The 24,386-nt window shown below is 47.7% G+C and overlaps 2 protein-coding genes across 5 annotated transcripts in view; one reads left to right on the top strand and one right to left on the bottom strand.

Moving 5' to 3' along the window:
- KCTD15 (potassium channel tetramerization domain containing 15) overlaps positions 1–5,026 on the top strand; it is a 43,877-nt gene extending 38,851 nt beyond the window's left edge. For all 4 annotated transcript variants that reach the window (XM_075434170.1, XM_075434168.1, XM_075434169.1 and 1 more), the window contains exon 5: positions 1,626–5,026. In XM_075434170.1, coding sequence (XP_075290285.1) covers positions 1,626–1,781 — 156 coding nt within the window. In that variant the 3' untranslated portion in view covers positions 1,782–5,026. The remainder of the gene's footprint in view (positions 1–1,625) is intronic.
- A 143-nt stretch (positions 5,027–5,169) lies between these two features.
- LOC142362927 (transcription initiation factor TFIID subunit 4-like) overlaps positions 5,170–24,386 on the bottom strand; it is a 145,717-nt gene continuing 126,500 nt past the window's right edge. The window contains exon 15 of the mRNA XM_075434163.1: positions 5,170–6,775. Coding sequence (XP_075290278.1) covers positions 6,608–6,775 — 168 coding nt within the window. The 3' untranslated portion in view covers positions 5,170–6,607. The remainder of the gene's footprint in view (positions 6,776–24,386) is intronic.

Below are 24,386 nucleotides of genomic sequence, written 5' to 3'. Positions count from 1 at the left end.
TGCTTTCCAGCAGATTCGGCGTGGCTTCGGCAAAGCTGTGCTAGAGCAGCTCCTTTCCTTCGCCTGTCCCGAGCAGCCGGGGCAGCAAGCACCAGGTTGCAGCTACCGCTGAGAACGAACCGTGTGGATTAAAACCCGGGTGGGTGGCACAGGCTGCCCCACAGGAGGGTTCCCACGGGTTAAAACCAGCCAATGCTGCTGCTGGGGTTGGCATTGCACCACGGTGCCACTGGGATGGAGTGGTCCTTTGGACACCAGTTACCCTTAATAAAGGCTCCAGACTGGTGTTTCTGGAGAAAGCAAAGCCAACGTTCAGGCAGAATAAATGGTGCACTGAGAAATGCGCCGCGGCCTCGGGTGGGTCTGGGGCGAGGGCAGCGGTACACGGGGCTGGGGAGGAGCGCTGCGGTCGGCGCAACGGCTGAGGTGCTCCCAGGGCTAGTAAAACCCAGACAGATGTAAAATTCTTTCTGTAACACAAACGTGTGAAAGCGCACGAGCTGACTGTGTCTGAAGGTGGGTACATTGCTTAGACACTTCCCTCGGCTGGACGAACAAGTTTTCAAACGGCTTCGTCGCTGTCGTCGTGGGTGGCTGATGGCTCTCGCGTGGGGATGGGTGCTGGTGGTACCGAGGTCGTCGTCAGGTTTACGGCCCGTACGCTGTAGCAGTGGAAGCGGGACCCTGGGCGAGGGTCACAGAGCAGTGCCGGTTGCTGCCCGTGGTGGCATCGGTCAGTGGAGGAGAACACCAGAACTGTCCCTCAGTGCTGGGGCCGGCGGGAGGAGCAGGGCGGGCTCTGCCCTGGTGGGGCCGAACACCGAGAAACATCCACGTGCGTCCCGCTCTGCTGGGAACCGTCCATCAGCACGCTCGTGCCTGTGAGAACGCAGCCCCAATCCCGGTGCCACCATCAGTATATCCCAGGGTAATGTGCTCTGTGACAGTCTCAGAAATTGAAGTTGCCTCTGGGTTCCTTAAATTCGTGCATCTAAACTGCACCATCTTTTCTTTAGAAGGAGAAAATGCACATTTGGGCAACACAAATAAACCTCTTTCCTGAGCCAGAGCGCTTCCCCGTTGCCCGCATCTCAGCTCCGCATGCCGTCCCTGCCGCGCTCTGCTGCAGGCAGCGCTCCCTCCCAGCGCGGGAGAACCACGGCCGCGTTCCGGCGAAGGGCTGGGAAGTGCCGTGCGGGCTCCTCGCACGTTTCCGTCTGCCCAGGAAGAGCTGAGAAATGTCTTCAGCCCCTTTCTGTGGGACTGTTCGCATTACTAAGGAGTAATGGGCACTTTTTGTTACAACTTCGACCCGACGCTGCTTTCTATAAGCAGTAAGAGCTTATAGCATCAATAGTCCAGTATTTTACTATACAATGTACTAAGCTGCTCTGCAGAGCGCTTATTTGTTTGATTAATTTTTGTTTTCTGCAGAGGTTTGCTGAGAGCGAGACTTTAATCACAGTGTAGTCACTTAAGAATAAGTTATGGAATTATACCTGAGTAATATTCATTCAGCGAGGACTCGAAAGACTAAATCCATCATTCAGATCCGGTACTCCGCAATGCTTTTATCACTAAAATTTGCTAAGTACTAATCTGATTTTTTTCCCCCCACGTTGCAGGTGCTCGAAAGATTATTTCAGAAGGGATTTACTGTGGCAGCTTCGTGTGGCGGTGGGGTGGATTCCTCTCAGTTCAGTGAATACGTGCTGTGTCGCGAAGACAGACGAGCACAACCGACCCCAACAATCAGAATAAAACAGGAGCCCCTGGACTAGACCCTGCCCGTACCCCTCTGCAACCGTAGAAGTGTTTAATAGTCCCTTATGTGAAACACTAAGGATTTGCAAAACAGTATTAGCAAATGGATTTTGACTTTATGTTGCCGATTAGTGGTATTCCGAAACTACCTGTCACACAGCCAGCCATGAAATGCATTTGAGAAACCAGTCGTCCATTTTTCACGATGAAATCCCTGCGCCGGCTCTGCGCACCAGGCCTGCGGGGAGCGGACTCCGGGCCGCACAGCCGCAGCGGTGAACCAGGCGAAGCGGTGTCAGCCCCTGGCCCTCGACTGGCCTTCCGCAGAAAGACCAGTTCCCCCAGCTGGGACAGAGCAGCGGGAGGAAGGGCTGCGGCAGCCGTTCCAGCGACCCCCGCCCGGTGCTGCGGCGCGGGAAGCGGGCGCCTGCCAGACAAAGACGGTACGCGAAAAACTGCACTGACTCTCTTCCCCGACTGCGCACCTCCGTCGTGTCAGATGTGCTCCCCACCGCCAGGCGCTCCGTCACACCGGTGATTGTACTCACTCGTGCTCGCAGATGGCTTATTTTTATACAACATTTCCAACTGAAATCACTCTCTGCGGACAGAATCCAGAATCAGGAAAGGACCGATTTATAGTCAACTGGTGCTCAGTACTAACACCCCCCCCCCAGCCCTGAAACAAGAAAGCGACAAAAACCCGAGGCGGCCGCTGATGGCAGCGTTGGCAGACGCAGGGATCCAGCAGCATCCGCCGTCACGCACGGGTCGCACCCCAGCTCTCTACAGCCGGTCTGATTTTCACTCAGAAGCTGTGGAGTTTTGCATCCTCAGCGAAGCGTGGTTCTGCCAAGCCAGCTCTGCCCCCCCTCGTTACGCATTTGCTGACCGCGCTGTCAGCCCACAGTTGGGCAGAAACGGGAAGAATTTGGGACAAGCCTGCTCTGTGCGGGTCTGGGATTTTTGCAAAGAGATGTGGAAGCCCTCTCCTGCCACTGTCCGACGGAAGCAGGCCACCTTTCGGTTAGATTGTTTTCCCTCAGTTGTTTTAAGCTCTTACCGAAATACCGACTCTGTAGCTGCCCCCTCTCCGTGTAACCTCCTCTCTGCCGGAGCCCGCGGTCTGCCGGAGGTGGCTGCTCCTTCCACGGGCCGCTGCCGGCTCTGGCTCGCAGGGCTTCCTAACTCAGGAGACAGCACCGCGTTTGCAGGTGCGAGGTTATAAATAGCGTTCTGCTAAACCCTGTTTGTCGCTGTTTAGCACGATTGGGTCCTCAGTAACTAATTCCTGTGTTAATCACAATTTAGTTTCTCCCACATTAATTTATAGAATACTGTTGTAGATGCTGAATTTGAATTAAACTCTTTTTAGATGCATAAATACGGCCACATAGAACAAGGGACAGAGTACTGAATGGTCAGCGATTCTTCAATACCAAATGATCACAATCAGGCAAAATTGAAAAAAGAAATCCAGTTTAAGACTAATATTTTCAAAAGCGACGAGCTGTACTGAGTATCCGAGGTACAGCCTAGGCAGGGGTCTGATTTTTGGAAGAGGGCTGGATACCTGTCCGTGGAAAATCAGACCTCTGCAGGTCTTCTCCCCTTGGTTACCCGCCTCGGAAATCTCTTCTGGAAATCTTAGCCGACACGTACTGGCCTGCCAACTTAGCACAACAGCTGAGCAAATCTGTCGACTTTAAAAGAGTTGTAAAGTTATTTTATTTTGTGGTTTTATACTTGTACGACATTTTAAAGTTGCTAGGCATTGCCATATTTGAATATATGGCACAGCATTCACCTTTGTATGTAAGATATCTGTAGAATTGTATATTATACATTTAATATTGTAAAGAACTTAACGTATAATTGTCATGTATTTGTGTATGCACATTTCTTATACAGTACTTCATGCCATAAACATTTCTGTAAAGTAAATGATCAAAAATAAGCAAGTAGGGTGGAACACTCACTGTATCTCCCACGGTGTTTGAAAGAGGGGCGATGTTCGGATCGCGTCTCCTCCAGCCTTTCCCTCCGTTCAGCTTGATGTAGCCACATCTTACAAAAAGAAAAAAAAAAGTGTTTTATTTATTGCTTTCGTACATGGAGTTCACTTTCAGTTCAGAGTGTCCTTACGTGATGGGTTCGGCTCCGTGTTTTCACGCGGCGCACACCGTTGCGGGGAGGGTCGCACGGCCCGTGCCCGTCCTCTCCGCCGCGGCAGCTCGGTGCTGCGGTCCCGCGGGGAGCCCTCGGGCTGGCCACGGTGGGTGCCGTCCGTTTGGTGCCCAACGTGGGGTTTTGGGGGCTCCCTGAAGCGGCTGCGGTGCTTCGGGCAGCTTGCTGAGGTGGCACCGTGAGGGGCTCCAGGCTGCGCCGCCGGTCGGCGTGAACCGGGGATGGGGAGCTTGAGCCATGACATCACACCGCTGACTGCGAAACAGCGCTAAGGCGAGGAAGGCATGTGGGAACAATCACTCTGCTGGAAGAAATATGCCTTTGGGGGAAAAAAAAGTCAAGCTAGGACATGTTCTTTCAGTTAGTAACTTCAGGTCACTTATTTAAAGTTTATTACAGTTTCATTTCTATCTTTTTTACTTATTTCCCTGTATTTTCAGGCAGCAATATCAGCAAAAACTGATTTGAATTTTTACTTCTGGCCTTAAACCATAGCAACATAATTAAGAACATTGCTCAGTGTCGCTAAAGCAGGTTTTCAAACACCACAGACACCGGCGACGCGGGGCTGTGCAGCCGGCAGAGGTTTTTACTACAGAGGCCACCAAGTGACCGTAGCCTGGCTTTTCGCGTAACTCGACCGAACAGAATCGCGCTGATCCGCGGCTGCCGAGCCCTGGAACGGCGCCTTGAGGAACGCGGGGTCTTGGCCAGCGCTTCGTGTCCAGCCCCGCTCAGCTCCGGGCTCCCGAGGCTGGGACGGGAGCGAGAGCGGGGCCGCGGCTCTGCGCTCCCCGGGCACCGCGCCGGCAGCACCGTGGGCCGACAGCGTTCCCGGGTGTCGGACAGAGGGCGAGCCTCGGCACGGCATCGCGTGGACGTACCTGGGCTTAATATCCCTTTGTGGGTCTCCTGTTCACAGCCGAACGCAAAATGTTTCCCAACAGTGCTTAAAAGCTACGAGACAATGTGAAATTCATGTTTGACAAATTAATACTGTATGTCACTCGATGTGTTACTTTAGTAAATTGTTTTATTTCTTTACAAAATAAGTACAAATAAGGGAGTATGTTTTCACACAAATTGGGGGTATTTACGAGTATGTACAGAAATCATCAAAATAACGTAATTCTAATAAACACAAGGCCTTTATAAACAATATGTACAAATTATCAATACATTTAAAACATAATTTTACACTTCCTGGCCTTAAATACCTTATGAATAATCTTTTGGCTAAATAGCAGCAGTATAAATTTTCTTCTGCTTTTCATAAACCTTAAAAAATAATTAAAACTTTTGTTTTTAAAACTATCAGACAAATAGTTCTATTTGTGCTTTCGCTATGGTTTCCCATTAAAAAAAACCAAACAAACATTGCCTCAAAAAAGTGGCAAGCATAACATAGTAAAAATTGAAAAGATAAATAAGCAACTGTCTCCCTTCGGCGGTCACCGGTAATACTGCTGTGCCCGGAGCATGAGGACTCGCGCCCTCCCGCCTGCTCCGCGGCCCGGCCGATGCCCGTGACGGCGCGGGGCTTTGGCGCGGGCCCTTCCCTTCCAGCTCAGCGAAGCATTTGAGAAGCATTCACCCCACCTCGCAGCTCTGCAGCCCGCTCCTTCCACTCCCCGCCGGGCGCGGGGTGCTGAGCAGCTCCAGCCCGCGGGTCGGCCGTCCCGCGCGGAGCCATGGCCAGCCCCGGAGCCCTTGGCTTGGCCCACGGCCCCGGCCCCACCACGCTGCTCCCCGCGCCCCAGCGCCGGCCCCAAAATGCCCCTCACAGCGACGTTAAAAACCCAGAGAATGCTCCAACGTCGTCACTGAACAACACTCTCTCTGAAAACCACCGTTAAACCATACTCTTCGCAATAAATAAATTAAGGTATTTTTTAGAAAATAAAACCCAGCTTTGACTCGTGTTACTAACCAGCGGCTACAAATGTGCAAAAGGTTGGAGAGATGTAGGAAACAACGGGGAGTGAGTCAGGGTACCTCAGCCAGGACCGAGCGCACAGATTCCATACACTTAGGATTTGGTTCCGCAAATGGCTCTGGATATGAGCTGCGCAGTAAAAGCAAAAATCCTAAATATATAAAATTTGTGAGAGCATGCAGTGGCTATTCTCTTCGCTGTGCAAAAAACCTGCCATTATAACTGATGTGACGCAACACCAGGTGTCCCACGTTGGTCAGTGGGAACGGTGCTGGTGAAGCCAACGGGAGAGCAGAACCAGCACGGCCGGCACACAGCCGGGCTATGACCGCGGCCGGGTCCCCACGCCGTGTCCCCACGCCGTGCCCCCGGCGCGTCCCCGGGCTGCGAGGGGCTGGGGCAGCCACGGCAGCAGCAGCAGCAGCCCACCCGCCGCCCAGCGCAACCCCCCCTCCTCAGCCCTGGGACGGCGGCCCCACCGAGCAAGGCTTTGACATTGGTTTCATCTGCGGATTTAACGTTCTAAAACCTTTTGCACATTTTTTGTGGGTTTCATTAATTGTTTTTTTACATAAAGGGAATTTATTGCATGTGTCTGACGGGTTTACAAAACAAAATTACTGGAACATTGACTTCTGAAAAAAATAGAAGGCACATTAAAATGACAGCTTTTCAATGCAAGTTGAGCTTCTGTATGGAGCGATCAGACAATTCTTGGCTCTATTTCAGCAGAGCTCGGTAGAGCAGGAGAGAATGGCTCGTTTCTCTTTCCTGTTCCATGTAGAAGATGAAGTCCCTGAGGTTTACGCGAGTTATTTTCTGCCGTGCATACTGCCTGGATGACGGAGTCCCCAAGCCAGCCTGACCTCCACCGGACACTCCGAGGCCCTACAAAGAAAACAGCAAAGTCAGAAGTCCTGCAACAGCAAAGAGTTCCCTCGTACTCTCAGGTTTACAACTACCAGCGGCTGGATTATTTTAAACATCTCAAATGGATTATCATCAGCCTCCTTTTGAAAGTATATGAGGGTTTTTTGGCATCTTTTTTCTGTTCTTCTGAGTCTCAACAAGTTAACCTGAGTAAATGAAAACATAGAATCATAGCATCATAGAATCGTTGAAGTTGGAAAAGACCTCTGAGATCACCCAGTCCAGCCGTCACCCCAACACCTCCATGCCTGCCAAACCATGTCCTGAAGTGCCACGTCTACACGGTTTTTGAACCCCTCCAGGGATAGGGACTCCTCCACTGCCCTGGGCAACCTGTCCCAATGCCTGACCACTCTTTCCATAGTGAAATTTTTCCTAATATCCAATCTAACACACACGAGGCTAGACCTTGTTCAGTTACAACTCATCACAAACACGTCTGACTGATTCTCCTGCTACAGTCACGTCAACCATAGACGTATTTGACCGTTTAATTTTGGGAGCCTTCTAAGGACAAAATGATTTGCAGCAGACCAAGCCACCTCCGGTGCACTAAACACGTGCACCATCCCACTGCGCATCCTGGGCCCGGGATGGGATGCTGCACCCCAACTACTCGGCGGCAGCGAGCCCCGCGGGGACCCCAGCCGCTCCCCGGGGCCTGCTGGGGAGGAAGGCTCCGCGGGGCGAAACCCAGCACAACCGGCGCTCAGTCGGGAGGGGAAAAATTAAACAGAAAAATCACAAAGACTCAGGCATTGTGCGATGATAACAACAAACACTAGTGTAGGACTTTCTAAAGCTATGTTTAATAATTTTCCTTTGTTTAAACTGGTTCAAAGGTACTGAATTGCTGAATACCTCATCCCCATTTTCTGTCCAAGAAAAAGCAAACTGGGCCTGCGAACACTGTGATCAGAGCACTTAGAGACTGAAAGGACGTAATTACAGACTCTGCAGTCTTGTTGAGTTGAAAACCGAAACCTGATACACTCACACTTTCAACCCTTTTTTCATCCTTAGGAGACCATTGTTTTCATTAATTCCAATTGATTTCTGGCAAAATAAACCATTCTGACCTAAAAAATAGGTTTTAATCTCTGAAAAGATTTAAACTATTTTTCAGACCTCTAAGACATCTGGCAAATTTTTCAATATTAAAATCCCAAATTTACTTACTGCTGCTCTTGATAACCTGTCTTTCTTTCCCAAGGAAATACTGATTCTAGGGTCTTGATTCTAGCCATCAAAAATACAGCTAAGTGTAATTTTACTACTGAAAGACTGTAGGGGAAACATATACGGTATCTCGTGAGTAAGACACGGCACCGTTGTCTCTGCTGCTTTCCTCTCCGTGCGCCAGCAGCCAGACCCCTTGCAGACCGACACCGCTCCAGCTACTCCCCCTGCACCTGACGACTCCGTTACAGTAGTGGGGCAAATCCCATTCTCTCGCAACCACAACCACAACCTGGTGAAATGTGGTGAAATGAATGTGGCTGAGCTTGCAGGCAGGAGAGGGAGAAGCCCACAACCTCCGAGCACTGCCAGCGTTTGGTCTGAGGGACCCTGTTCCCCAGCATGGAGCAGTCCTTGTTCCCAGATCAGCTGATCTGCCACCCAGCCTCACTGCTCACAGGCAAAGCCAGAGCTGCAGCTGCACGAGTGGCTCATCCATGCTGATGCCAGACACGTCCCCCGTGCACAATCCATTTACTTCGCAGGGCTCTGAGTTCAGCCTTTACGCCGAAACACTTCATATTCCTAAAAGAAAGAGCATCCTTTGAACTCGCACTCTGTATCTGCCACCGGTCTGGAGCGATGCCCTGCCTGACGCTGCCTCTCGCCTCCGCTCTGGCCAGGCAGCCGCTTTGCCAGGGCCGCTGCCACTGTTCCCGCTGTGCACAGATACATATATTCTAAATCAAGCTGACTCAAAAATGGTTTTTTCTTCTCTGCTCCCCCCGTGGTGCATCTCTCCCCCTGCCCCAAGTAATGCTTATCCCGGATTCATCCTGACCGCAGCTCCTGAACGGCCATGAACACACGGGTAAGAAATGCGGCCACCTTCAACTCGTTAAAAACTACTGGCCGTAGCGCACTGGACTCGAACCATCCTGCACACGCTTACCAAGTAAGAACAGAAAAGCTACTTCATTCTTTAAATTTGTCTTCCCATAAAACCCTTCCTTGCATCAGCTGAGGTACATTTATAGCAAGTAACAGCTTCCTCTTCAGACGAGGCAGCCGGCATTAAGATGTGGTAAGGCCCACTCCTCGCATTTACCACCGGAGATCCGGAACCTCCACCTAGGGAGAGCGTACCCTGACCGCAGCGTCGCAACACGGCGTCACGCTGTGCACATCCGTAACTGCGCTCGTGAGCCAAGCAGTTGCCGGATAATGTTCTGCAATTGTTTCACAAGGTGGAGAAAATCATGAGAATGATTTTAGGAAGTACAGAAGCACATCTGTAAACTGACAGAACAGTAATTTATATCTGTCAATACCATCTCTAATTTAAATTAAAGACCAATTTGTTCGGTACTGCATTGTACTAAAAGTTCTTCTGCAGATGCTATATAAAAAATGTAGACTACTAAATGCCACAAACTTTTAATTATATACATGAATGCAAGCATAGTTAAAATTAATTGCCAGGAATAGCAGAATTGAAGGAATGCACAGTTTTCTCAAGAAAAATCACATTTTTTTTATCAGCATGACAGACTTTCCATTAATCCAAACAAGCCCTGTGTTGTCTGTATCTATGGCAACTAACAAGAGTTACAAAGATAAAAGCTCTAATCAAAAAATAAATTCTTGTAAATTGTTTACATCCTTTATTTCCTGGCCTGACACACCCAGGCTCTTCCAAATCACACCCACTCAGAAATATATCAGTACTGGTTTTCATATCAGTGAACTTCTATTTACAATCTAAGGGAAATTTAAGATGTTCCAGACCAGAAAAAACATTTAATTTCTATATGAGCTCTCTCTACCTCTTCATTTTGAGGTTGCTTACACGCACGAGTTAGAGCGGCTTCTCAGCCCCTCGCACGCTGTCCCCTCCTCTCCCACCGCCTCAGCCCTGCCTCCCGCAAGGCCCCGCGCGCCCGGTGCCCGCAGAGCCTGCAGGACAGCACCGAAACCAGGGAGCAAACACACCGAAACCAGGGAGCAAACACACCGTCCGGCACCCGCTGGCTCCTGGTGGGGTTGGAGAGGGGGCTACGGAGGGGGTCTCCCGAGACCCCCACGCAGCTCCCGCTCCCGGCCGGGGCGGAAGGGGACGTACAGTCAGTTCACGGAAAATCAAATGCAGGGACTGGCGGAAGCGCCGCGGTGCCGCGCGCTCCGTCGCCCTGCAAGCCAGGACCCAGCGGACAGCCAGAGCCCATCGGCTTCAGCGGGCCTTGGTGCGCTGCAGACGCGCGGCTGACGTGGGCAGAGCCCACCGCATCTTAAATAACAGCGTTGGGCGGGCTGTCACGCTCAACTGTTGGAAGCTACGTCGCTTGAAGTTACGGCTCAAGCAGAATCAGAGTAATTACTGGTTCAGGATGCACATTTTGAAGCAATTCTGAATTTCCGTCAGATGTGACACAGGGTTTGGGCCACCCATCTCAGCCTGTTTGCTGTTTCCATGGTTGTCCTCTACGAGAAAGCTCATGCCGCTGGAAAAGCAGAATAAAACCGGTTCCAAATAAAATACTGACCACAGACTTGGTGGATCACTAGGTAAATATACAACAATCTGCCCGAGAAGCACACAGTGTCGCAAGCGGCAGGGTAGAAATGAGAGCACACAGTCCTGCGCGCAGAGCAGCCACTGACGCCTCGTTTCTTACCAACGTGTCACCTCTCTCTGGTCCGACTGCTCACCCCAGTAAACCCAGCTCCCTGCAGCACGTCCATCACCTTGTGCCTCCTACAGAAACGCTCGCAGCCCCCTGCCCTGCCCTGCCCTCTGCCCGTCACACCCCCACCCCCCAAGCCTCCACCTTTTCAGCACGGTCTCAGCCCTGCTCCGTGGTCGGCCCCACTCCCATCCTCGCCTGCCAGCCAGGCCAGCGTCATCCCCGGGGCGGCCAACCCACCGCCCCGCTCAGCAGTCACCCGGCAGGCACGGAGACCCCAAAGCCAGACGTCCCCCAAAGCCAAATGCACCCAAAGCCAAACACATCCCAAAGCCAAACCTCCCCCAAAGCCAAACGCACCCCAAAGCCAGACATCCCCCGAAGCCAGACATCCCCCGAAGCCAGACGTCCCCCGAAGCCAGACGTCCCCTGAAGCCAGACATCCCCCGAAGCCAGACGTCCCCCGAAGCCAGACATCCCCTGAAGCCAGACATCCCCTGAAGCTTGCTGCCTTCACACCGCAGCCGCTCCTCGCTGCCGAGACCAGCACGTCCCCCTCTCCTGCACCCAAGCCAACGGCTCTCGGGGAAGCTGTGGGCACCTAAAATCTCGAGCTCCTTCCCACCTCTGTCCCCCTTCTGCTACCCCCACCCCCCCAGATCTGATCCGCGTTTCCCGAAAGGTCTAAAGGCGACTGGGAAAGAGGACTGAGAGAGGCAGACACACCTCATCTGAAATTTTCATGGACCGACTCCCCTCCTGCTCAGAAAGTAAAAATGTCTTTGTGCATTAAATTACAATAATTAGAGCAGCAGGTGTATGAAAATTAAACGGAGTAACTCTCAAAAGCGTGCTGCTGTTCCTCGCTTGAGATAGAAGGGCTTTCACATAAGAAAGCACATGTAATAAAAAAATCTACATTTTTTTATAATAATGACTTCTACTGTTGAACAATTAAATCTCTTTTTTCCCACAAATCTGTATACCTTCAGCTTTGAATTACAGAACCATGGAAGTACAGTACAATATTCTTGTCAGGAAACACAAAGGGCAAACAGCAGATTGCATTTAATATTTTATCCACCCTTCCTTCCCCAGCAAACGATTCCGTCCTGACACCTCTCCGCCGACGCAGCCTGGAGCTGCGGCCGTCGCCCGGCTGCGGCCCGGGGAGGCGGGCAGGCAGGAGGGCAGGGCTGCTGGGCTGCTTCCCAGGCCGCGTGGCACGTCCTCGTAGCAGACGCGCGCTCCAAGCCAAGGTCTGAACATGGGAATCACATGGGAACAATCCAAAGCTGAGCTAGCCACGGAGCGAAAAATACGCGGAGTTCTGCCTGATGAGGGGGGGAAGATCCGGTATCTGTCACTCTGCTCTTCGGAATAAGAGGTCTCGGATCATGAGAAATATTCTGGAGATACTCTGCAGCAATGATGTTTAGTTGCATAAAGCGCTATTAGATCTTTGGCCGAGAGGCACTTCGTACACGAAAAACAGGTATAATATTATCAATGATAAGCTGTCCCACGTAATTTAGGGTTTAATTCAGCACCTACTGAGGCTAACAGTAGTGATTTCACTGATGAAAATGAGAGTCGAAATATCCTTAAATCAGTATTCCCCTGAAGTACAGAAAAGTAAGTAATAACTGTTTGTCAGCACCTCAAAGATTAACAATACTGTACGAAATATAATTACACCTACAAAAAAGCTTGTGCATCTTCATACGCACAGGATGGGGGCTCAGCTACTGTCTTTAGGAAGAGTCATCACCAAAAGCTATCATTTAGGCCTGCAGATCAGCACCGTTCGCAGGGAGGATTAGATACCATCACTTCTGCGGAAGCTAGTTATTTTCATGTGCAAACATTTTTATCCCGTACTATTTTAGTGCAACCATTCCTACAGACTCCGTTTTGGCACGCGGGCGCTGGCTACGCCCTCTTGGATGCAAACGCATCTCCTTTCCCCGGGGCACACAAACACACACCTCGCCCTGCAGACAAACATCAGAAAACCTGATTTGCACAAGTATTTACAAGTACTCCAAATACCAACACAACTGCAGCATTTCAAAGACAGCATGCAGTAATTTTTATATTAAGAAATAATAAGGGGAAGGTAAATCATACTAAGGCATGGATACAGTGAAAATTTTTTCTTTAGATGTGATCACTTTAGTTCATAATTACATGATGGTATTCCAACCCAAAGGAACGGGCTGCCATTACAAGAATGCTTTCTATGTACCTGCTCTTTGCTTTTATTTTGTTAAGCTAAGGCACACATGCGAGCACTATTATAATTGAAAACCTGCTTTGTAGAACAGCATCACACCCAAAACCCCCAGCTGGGACAACTCGGCGTCTGTTACCAGCCTGACCACCTATGCCTGCCTCTGAGGGAGCATCCCCCCATGACTGAGCGGGAGTGGAGCGACAGCAGGCGATGCGGCACCTCGGGGCGGAACAGCTCGGGATGGGGAGAGGTCTGCCCCAAGGGAAATCAGCCATGGAGACAAGTGCAAGGCAGCTACGGCCACGACAGGGACTGCTCGAGGGAGATGGGCATTCAGCTACCCAGCCCTCAACAGGCCACGCTCAGGAACAAACCAGAATGCCACTGATTTTAGCTTCTTTGAGGCCATCTCCTCTTGTCCTATCACTAAAAAATAAAAAAAATTAAATAAATTAAAAAAAAAAAATTACTGTGGCCTCAAGTTGTGTCAGGGGAGGTTTAGATTGGTTATTAGGAAAATTTCTTTCCTGAAGGAGTGGTCAGGCATTGGGACAGGCTGCCCAGGGCAGTGGTGGAGTCCCCATCCCTGGAGGGGTTCAAAACCCGTGTAGATGTGGCACTTCGGGACATGGTTTAGCAGGCGCGGTGATGGGCTGACGGTTGGACTTGATGACTTTAACGGTCTTTTCCAGCCTTCACAATTCTATGATTCTTAGTCAGTGTATCCATGCAGATCTCTGAATAATCACTACATTAACATAAGAAAGAAAACCTCAGGATTTCCTGCAAAAAGATCCAGCTCTGCATCCTGCAAAGACCTTCCTCCTCCCCAAGGGCTCTCGCATCGCCTGGTGTGACGGGAACGGGTGCCTGGGTCCCCTGACCCCGTGCAACGCGCTCACGGCTTGCTTGGGGCTGCCGGCTCCAGGCCTCTTCGCTGACTTTGTTCGCGGGCCGGCTCTTCGCCGCAGCTGCAGATCTTGCCAACACCTTTATTCACAAACATCTCGCTCCCACCACAATTCACTGCCTTACTTGGACTTAAAAGCAATGACAATTTTACCTGATAAAGAACTCTAAGTTGGGGCTGCATTCTTGCAATGGTAATTACAAGTGGGATATTCCATTTATCCTGTTTCCATCGTACACACATATTTTCATTTTGTTTGGAATGCTTCTCCTCCCATGCTTTCCAAATGTTTAATCAAGTGCTGCTCCCTTTGAAATACTAATCCTGCCAAATTTTTGTATTGTTATTTTTCAAGCATTGTGGTGCTTTTCGCTTCTCATCTTTCAACAATAGCATGGGGGGTGTTTGTGGCTCTTTTTGTTTTTTTTTACGGATTTGCCCATTTTACTCCAGCCCAGTCACGCTGCACATCGCTATATTCTCTCTCCAGTGTCAAGCAACGTCAAGCCAACTTTGGTAGAAGCCCCACAGCCCAGCTGGCAGAATTCACATTTTCCTTGAACCATATTTGAATCCCCTCTGAATTTTCTCTTGTGGAAATCCTCGATATTAGTTCAAAACTACCACAGTTTCACGTAGTGCGTGGCCCCTTCTTTTCTAACCTGTATGATTGTCACTTTCATTTAACCAGAAACTTAGAATAATTATTCTTGACATTCATCAATCTCTAGATACATGTAACTGTAAAATTTAATTGTTTAAATATCTAATTAAAATGTACATAATTGCTATCCAGCAAAGGTTACTTTTTTGGTCTGTCTTACTGAAGACATGCTGAGCAGAACAACTGTAGGGGACCGGGTAGCTGGGGGGGACAAGATTCCTTCATAGCTGGTTTTGATGAAGAAAAAATCAGCACCAAGAAGCGCATCGTGACATTTCACGTGCCAGCTATACCTCACCTATTTACAGTGAGACACAGATATCATATAGCTGGTTCCTATAGTGCCTGTCCTCCCGTGGGAGGGGACAAAGCAGGAGACAGAGAAGAAAGTATCTAAAACTTGTGGGGAAAAAAAAATCTTACAAATGTGAAATCTAAACCAAAATCACTTTCTCAGCTCTCGAGAGCATGAATTGCCCTCATTCATCTCAACTGACTTTCAGTTCTTAAGCCTAATTATGATGTATAACACCCAGACTTTACAATAATTATGTTTGCAACTGTGGGCCATCTTGCGCACTCCCAGCAATTGTGCAAATGCCAATCAAGTGACTTTCTACACCACTTGCCAAGCAAAGGGCAAAAATAGCCACAGATCTACCAGCTCTTGGCACGTTTTACTCCGTGTAAAATTTGCTTGTGGATTAGTTACAATCTACGGGCAGTGGTATGAACCTTTCCCTGTAATTACCGAAGGCTCCTCTGTGGACTGAGGAGAGTCTGTGGCCCTAACTCGAACACCCGGCCCACGAAACAAACCAAACCAACGCAGGCGACGCGGTTATCGCAGACCAGAGTGGCAATAAAATTCAGCCCTAGATGCTAATACCTGCACCTTGCAGGACAAACACATTGTTGGAACACAGTCCAGCGTGCAGGAAACAGGACATTCGTTAACATTTGTAAACAACATGTGGAAGACGGCTAACGCTCCTTCTATTGCTGCAAACACCGTGGAACAGAGCGAAGGCCTGGTGCTTTCAGACCCGAGGGAGACGACGGCGTTCAGCAGGGACAAGCCGCTGAATCAGCCACTCATTTCTTGATTTCTTACAGTCAAGTCTCGCTCTTGACTCTTTTTAAATTAGTGGCTTTGCTTGTCCAGAAAATGTCCCAAAACCTTCAAGCAGGTCGGAGGAACGGCTGCGGCAGGGGAACCAGGCGGGGTGTCCCTCCCACAGACACCCGGGCAGCTGGAGGAGCCCCCACTCGAGGCGCTCTCCCTGCTCCCCTCCACCCTCTGAAGACAGCCCCTCGCACGCCGTGGGCACCCTGGGCTGTCTATCACGCCGTACTCTTTCTCCACTCCTTTTTTAACTTTTTTAAGTCGGCTCCTCTCTGTCTCTCTCACACCAGGATCACTTCTCCAGGACCCAAAGCAGACACACGTCGCGACCGGCACGGCTGCCCAGCTCCGCGTTGCTCTGCCCTCCAGCCTGCAGCCCAATCTGCCACCCAGCCTCCGAGCCCTCCAGCAGACACACTGCCATCATCTTTTTTTTTTTTTTTTTTAAAAAACCCCTCTGCTTCATACTGTCCTCTAACCTCTTAGTGTCAATACAGGTTTTTCCTTTCTCTCCATTATCAGACAAAATAAGACAGCCAAGCCTTGAGTAAAAAGCAGATCAGATTAACTTATAAACACTATGCTGACAATTCAAACTTTAACATTCTCAGAACCCTGTAATCCGCTCTAGCTTCATGAATTCCCAAATCCTTATCTTTCTCCAACCCATTTCACCACAAAGCAGACAACCAGCCGTTGAAAGACACTTGTATTCAACACAGCCAACAACAGAGGACAAACCTGGGCTTTCAAACTAAGCCATCTGGAAAAAAACAAACTTCATTGTTTTTGTAAAGGTAACGCTTTCACACTCTCACAATTAACCCAGATCCCCTTCTTTTTACAAAGTGGGATTAAATGCATCACAAAAAATTCCAAGATGATCCTTTAATCAACTGTGTCTTGCTGTAACAAAATGATTGAGCAATCTATATCAATAATGAAAAAAAAAATCTCTTCAGTCTACAGACGATCATGGAGGAGACATGGTGATGCACACAACCATTTTTTTCAGATGTCAAAGCTCTAGTCTCAGTTATTGCTAACTTCTCATCTTTACTATCCTGCTAAATTTGGATACCACTCGGACTACCTCAAGACAAGCAGAATTAACAAACAAATATCACAGCTATCATCACCTTTCCTTTATTAGAAAAAACCCCAATATGTACCGTTATTAATTATTTACAATAAATTAAAAACCAGATAGCCAAATCAAAGGCGCCATTACAAACAAGGCTTAAAACAGGTATTACAATGCGTAATCGGAAATAAGACTGACACAAAATCACCTAATAGCGTAAATCATCTGATACGTATTGAATAGCCATTACTAACAGGTCCCGAAAGTTGACAATGGTCAGTGTATAAACTGACAAGTCTCTCACATCTAATTACTCCCAAAATAAAATAAACATGAATATTACATAAAAAAGAGGGTCGCAGCTACAGAAGAACAACCCTTCCCAAAGTATGAGCCAAAACCGCAGGCTCGTGATGGGATTTTTTTTGGCAAAGTTAAACCAAAAGGCAGTGGAGTGTAATACATTCCCTGTCGTCGGAAGGGAGCTGGCACGGCCGATCATCAGCCACGTGAGAACGGGAGCAGATGACGGAAGAGGGCAACCAAGCAAACACATGCCAGCGTACACAGGCGCACGCACAGGAGAGGATTACTAGATTAATTAGAGAGGCAAGTGAAAAAACAACGTGGAATTCCGGATGCGCTCAAAGAGCACGCAGCGATGCTACTGGCCTATTTTTACCACTGGCAGTCAGAGGAGAAACAGCTAGCCCTGGTAGGAGCAAGCGCATTACGACACAACACAACATGAGCATTATAAAATGCGAGATGAATCTTGAGCCCAGAGGCTCTTTAGCACCACTCCAAATCACAACTCTCTGCCTTCATTTTTCTTCTTTGCTACCATTCCACTTCTTCTCTCAGTACTTCTGACTTGATTAACCCTTTCTTCTCTTTCTCGTCTCCTGCCTTCCTGTTTTCACGGTACCACATCAGACTCTTTAAAGAGCACCCAAGCACTAAGAGCAGGGACCACAGCTCAGAGTCAGGCCGTCTGGCGTACTCTGACCCAGTGAGGCTCCAGTTGCTGCCAGTCAGAAATCTGTCACGTCACGGGCACCTTAATAAGATCGCGTGCTCTTCTGAAAATCTGGCCCCATCAAAAGTTACAAAAATCATGAATCAAATTGTAACCTGTTTTTAATGGTTTGCATTCAAGTGCTGTGAATTTATTTTTTCCTTAAATACTTCCCCTAGAAATTCAAGTATAATGAGCCTGAAGCAGAGGTCCTGAAATACAAGCTTCATTTCAGTTTTTTGACAATTAGAAAAGATACAGCTGCATCCTATGGCTATTTTTTTGTATCCCTTCCTGGAACAGTGAGTTCTGTTGTGCAGTTTAACCCATTGCAGTTTCCTCCAGAACCTGGCCTGAAATTATGAAATCAATTTTTCAGGAGATTTTTGGTCTTTCTAAAACCTGCACTAGGATCACTGATCTCTCCACGCAGCGCACACAACGCGCTACCTGAACGCATGCGGCAGTAACATATGGTACAGTAGGTCGTAACTATTCTACCATCTGTTCTATCTGAACTCTAACCTTGATAATCCCACATCAGCTTTTCCCGCTAATGGCCGCAGTTTGTAGATCTTGGCTTCTAAGCATGCTTTTAAAACTGAATTGCAGCACAACGCACGGCCGGGTTATACGCTGCTCTTCAGAAGCCTTCGCTGCTCCCCAGGTGACTCGATTTGGTCAGGGTCTTAAAAACGTTTAATTCCTTCCGAACTACAGGCTTCCCCCCTCCCCGCCCAGTTCATAAGGCAAATGACTAACCAGAAGATCCTTTATTCTGAAACATATTGCTCAAGACCCTGCCACATACTGTACATACTCCTGTCTGGAGTACTTTGTTTCTTTTACACACTCATTTAGAAAAGTGCATCACTTTTAGTGGAACCACAGCGCACTCAATTCTTTCCAAGCGCCAGCTCCAGTTCTCCAGCGACGCTCCCCGCAGCGCCTGCCTTGGTCTCTCTCTAACCAACCCCGCTGCGACGCAGACTGGTCTAACGTGGCTTTGCACAAACACCAACATCGCTGTAACACCGTACCACCGCGCTGCTCTGCATACCCATAAAAACTAAACAGAAGCACCACATGGAAAAACAAAATGTTAATTTTATGGCAATAAACATAAGTTCTCCCCAAAGTTTGGCAAACTGGACAGATTCTGTAAATCAAGAGAGGACACCTGAAACTTCTGTTATTGGGGGTTCTTTGTTGTTGTTTTGGGGGGGAGGTTTTTTGGTTGTTTTTTTTTTAAATTACTTGCATCTCATGTCATCAAGTTCTATTTTCATATAGATGTTGGAGTTTGAAAGTCTAAGCTTTAATACTAGGGATTGCCAGAACAGCTCATCTGCTGGACTCCTTTCAAATTTAAAGCCTGCCTTGTTTACAGAAACTCAAAGAAAAGCTACACAGTAATTAAAATCCATGAAAGACCGTGGCTTTGGTATAATTTATACATACCCACACAAAACTGCAACATACACAGACATATAGAAAACATAAATATATATTTTAAAAGTACTAATGATAGACACAAGAACATATGCACCTCTAGTTCTTATTATATGTAAATAAAGCATTATCACTTGATAGTACCAGTTCTTATGGATGATGCAATTGAAAAAAGAATCAAATGTAGCTATCGCCAATTACTATTTTACAATATCTGGATTCAACTCAAAATCTTAAATCATAACAGCTCAGTAAACTTCTCTGACTCATCATCAACTGAACCAGACTGTAATGCCTACATAGTGAAAACTATATTTATAAAAGAATACCTTTGTAAAATTATTTAACTTTTAAAACCAGTATAAGCCCTCCTCACTGAAGGTATTCATATTGTCTCCATTTTGAAATACCGTATGATTTCTAAAAAAATTGTTTCCCTTCTGATTTCTGCTTGGTATCTGAACAAAACAAGAATTTGATTTTTTGAATGTGTGAAGAAATCAGTTCACAAGATATAATTTTGCTTTTTCGCACGAGTAGTTTAAATATGTTATTCAATGTTCTCTTGAGGCACAAACATAAGGCATGTAGGTGAGAGAAGTGCGAACTACATACTAGCCTGCTACCTCGAACGTCTTTCAAAATATGCAACTGGAGGATATTATGGAAACTACGGTTTAATGAAAGAATATTTAATTTTAGTTGTAATCAGGGTCTTAGTATGCAAATAGCATACAGTGACTACAAATATACAGGTCCCTGAATATACATATATAATTCCACACGTGTTTTCCAACTACACAAAATCACCTATATTTTATAGCTCTACTTGGGGGAAGAGAGAAGTATTTGTTTTCCTTCGGAGTTTAGACTAAAGCAGCCTCTTCCTTCCCTGCACGAGGCAAGAGAAATAAAAGCTTTAATGGGTAACAGCTAGAGTTTAACTTCCCTTTTGCTCTCCAAATGCAGGAGAAGGTTAGCTTCCTCCCCCCCACCCCCGAATCTCTTTTTCATTCAAGTATTTCCACCTCTGCATAAAAATGACTTTTATTATGCAGTGTCGAAGACTTTCCTAGGTTGGCACCCCAGGAGCATAATCCTGATTCACAAAACAAAACCGTCTAATTACCCCAGCTGCATAATTCATTGGCCCATAAATAAAAGTTGGCCAAGCCGCGATGTTATCTGACCGAGCACGTGCGGGCACCTCGCCACGCCACGCCACGGGAGGAAGCGCGGGTCGGGCCGGCGTGGCCGTGGGGCTCTGCGGCCGAGGCTGAGCGCGCCGCTGGGCCCTCCGGGTCCGGCAACGGGGAGGGAGGACGGCACCATGCAGCCTGGGACCGGCACCCGCGGGCAGGCAGCCCCGTCTTCGGTCACTCGGTCTGCCTACAGGTCAATCATGTAACGAGAGGTTTCTGATGGAGCTGCGATCCTCCGCAGCCTCACGCGCCCGCTTTGTCATTAACTGGACCGCAGCAGTGACGAGCAGGAGGAAGGACTCGAGCTGGCACTACTGTGAGACGCCACAGGTCTGCTTCACCCGCGCGGAGAGGCAAGGCTGCAGTCGGAAGACCAGACACCGCTCCACGACGAAACTGAAGCACACTTACAGAGCGCTCCTTCCTTTGCATCTGTTCTTCCTACACCGCGGATGAAAGCTCCGCACGTTCACACTACGCTGGCACAGCTCCCAGCAGAAACCTTTCAGACACTGTCTGCAGAGAATTTCTGCAGGTCCTTTTATCATTGCTTGTTTGCTTTAATTTACCAGAGTTGCTCTTCAGTTGCACCTTTGAGAAGCAGCATCCTGTTTGTTTTCGTGATCAAGTATCTGCAATTCACTAAGTCACAAATGAAGGCGAGACCTGGGCTGCTCTTGGTGCCAGCCAGCAAAGCACCTTATGGTCTCACACCAATTTCAGATGGAAAGAAATAATTTTTAAAAGAACTATGGATTGGGTTCTAACATGTAAACTTCTACCACATCATGAAGACTAAGCTGGAAAACCTTTCACTTCTCGGCCATGTTTTCACTCTGCGCTACAACAAACACGAGCGGCAGAGAGACTCGCCGACCCAGTGGCTAAGGCACCATCCATCTTTCATCTCCCGGACCCGGGCTGCAACTGCTCAGCAATAGACTCACTTTCTCACTAGAAATGTCATCTTGGAGCCGAGAAACCTTCTTGACAAATACGTCTTTGAAACAGATGTATTTTTGCTGAACATTTTGTCTTTGACAAAAATGTATTTTGACAGAGAAAGTTTCATTGCAGATTTCTTTCACCAGCTCTAATAAAAAGAAGTCAGACTTTTAGGGCCGAAGTTGCTCAGCCCGCCCTTGCTGCTCGCCACGAGGTCCCCCTGGCTCCAGCACGGGCCGCTGCTGTGGCCGCAGCAAGGGGAACACGCGCCAACGGCCCCGTGCTCTGCCCGCCTCACCCCACCCCACCACGCTACGGGTCCCCCGGCACCCAGAGCAAGGCTCGGACCGGGCCCTACACCTGCCTCATCCTCCTCCTCATCCTCCTCAGCAGGCCTTCACTGCCACGTCTGAGCGGCTACTTCGGGTACTTCAGTAGTAATTAACAACAGAGTAGTTTAGAATAAACGAGTAAGGACAGGGCATTTGAAAAAGAATTAACAGATGTCCTTCACATTGCTGCTGGCCTAATAACATTGCTGCAGTAATTTATTTGATGTGGGGTTTATTTAGCTGCTGCAAATGTATAGGGTTATAATAATCATAAGCAGGTTGCACTAAGCACAATACCTCTTGGATGTGTAGCACAGTGTTAAAAATTATCCCAAAACCAGTATGCCTTAAAGATATTATATGTGCAGTATCTTCTACAATCTGACTGTGAAACGCTAGCCAGAAAGCATCTTCCACACTTAAAAAATGATTGAAAAAAAAAATAAAAACCAACACTTCCCTTAAAGATAATTTTGCCTACATTGTGGGATAGCAAACATTCAGTTCAAACATCAAATCCTGGCATACTTCAGCAAGCTATCAGCACAGCAGTGCTGCCTTTTTTCCTTTGAAAAATGAAAGAATTAAATTCAAAACAAACAACTTCAATTTAACACCAAACTACAGGATAACCAATCTTAAAAATGTCAAATTGTAATGGATCTTAATACCCATATAAAACACAAAAACAGTGGCATTGTTCCCTGGTAATGCATAGCAACCTCACAGAATTTCAGTGAAGGAGAAAGAAGGGAAAAACACCTTATTACTCCCGGCCGCCGCGAGCCATGGCGGTCTCCAAAGGTTTCGGGGCGCCCGCGGCGCTGTGTCTGCAGCGTGCGGGAAATGACTGCCTGCGCGCCGCAGCCCCCAGCCCGCGCCCCCGTTAACCCGTCCCTGCCCGCAGCGCGGGTCCAGCCAGCCTGGGCTGGCAGAAACCCCCACGCCCCCCGCCGCCTTCCCTGCCAAGTTGGCTCGGAAACAAAGAGGAGCCGAATTTCTCCCCAGAAATCTCTGGGAGAAGAAGGAAATCAATTTTAAACTAAAATATTTGGAAACAAAACTCGTAGAGCCAGCAGTCGCCGCAGAGCTCTGAAGTTTGATATTGCTCAGATGCTTGTCTACTGTACCTCCGTTAACAAAGAATAGTTACAAAAGTCATCAGCATCCCCGTAGAAAACACTGGCACTACTAAAATTCGTCACCCATGACTGTATTTACATTTTTAATTGCATTCCCAACACCACGTAACAGGCTACGATTAAGTCCCAGGATAAGGCCTTATAACTGTTCACTAATCTGTCTCTGCAGCAGCGAGCTAAAGGTAAGAGGAAAGAATCCATCTCAGAGAGAAAGAGCAGGATTTAATCCTCCTCCTAATTTTTTAAACTCACTTATCAGAGGTGTTTTGTGTTTCCCTCTATTTTCTGCAAAGATTCAAGGCTACACACGGCGAGCTGTTTTGCTTGATAGCTTTTTTAAAAACCTCTAGAAAATTCTCAGCCAAGGTCACTACTGATTGACTCAAAATATGACAGTGTATAAGGCTACTAAAATATTCCGTTCATCTCAGAGGTTGAGTAAGCAGCTCTAACGAAGAGGAAAATCGATATAATACTTCACAGTGAGGAAGAAAATGGAAAATAGTTTAGCAGTTAAGTGGTTAATGCAATTCCTAAGTGTTCAGCAATCATTGCAATTTAGTGCCATTTCGATTATTACACAATAAACAGACCATGTTGTCTGGAAGCAAATTTTTATGAGTATAGCTGAAGGGGTTGCAACTTATTTAGCTGCTGAAACTCTAAGGGAAAGAACATTTCTGAATGCTAACACTACAGATCAGAAATACACAGGTACACTGGAAAGGTTATTTTTAGGTCACTACTATGGTAACTAACCACACTGACCTTTAAAATTAGTATGCAGTTCAAGAAAAATGAAGTTCAGTAAAATGTTCTTTAAACAGGATCATTTTAATAAACAACATTGCACGTCCTTACAGCAGAACGCTGTCACTTTTTACAGCTATTAATTTTACTTTTGCCTCACACCACCATAATATAATATATAAGAATATCATGATGCAGAACTGACTAGGAAAAAACATGTAAACAGCCAGAAAACTGATTAAACTATCATTAATTTATGTTTACAGAATTTATAAGAAAAATTCAGAACAGCTATGTTGAATTTTGCAGAATAAAATAAAACTGCTAGCTTGAGAAGAGCAGTTTTTCATATCATGTGAAGTCATGGAAATCTTCAGAACAGGTATAGTCAAAATCATCTTACTTTGTCTCATTTTGTTGAAATACAGAATTTTAAGTAGATTTCAAAAGCAAACACAGTTCTGCAACTTATAAATTCAAAGACAAACAGGTGAGAGTTATGTCCAGGGCAGATGAGATAAATGGCACGCCATCAGGAGTGTGCGGTCGATGGCAGCAGGGACGCAACAAAGGGAACGGCATTTTGAACGAAGGCACCGTTTGAATCCGACATACTAATGTTTACTTAAACCAAACTTCAGTTAGAACCACGGCTTTAATAAATAATATATTCAGTGCCAGTCCATTAGGTGAGAACTGGAAACGCAGCGGTGGCTGGTCATGCAGGTGTGCTGGCTGTTGGACACCAGCACCGCTGCAGAGAGCCCGCCAGCAAGCAGCGTGCCGCGCCTCGGGAAGACCCAGTTCACCCCAGCAACTTACAGTCGCCGCCCACAGAACTCTCT

Source organism: Opisthocomus hoazin, chromosome 12 (assembly GCF_030867145.1).
Source record: "Opisthocomus hoazin isolate bOpiHoa1 chromosome 12, bOpiHoa1.hap1, whole genome shotgun sequence".
Lineage (NCBI taxonomy): Eukaryota > Metazoa > Chordata > Aves > Opisthocomiformes > Opisthocomidae > Opisthocomus > Opisthocomus hoazin.
The sequence above is the reverse complement of the archived record's forward strand: the minus strand, read 5'-3'. Positions and strand labels throughout refer to the sequence as shown.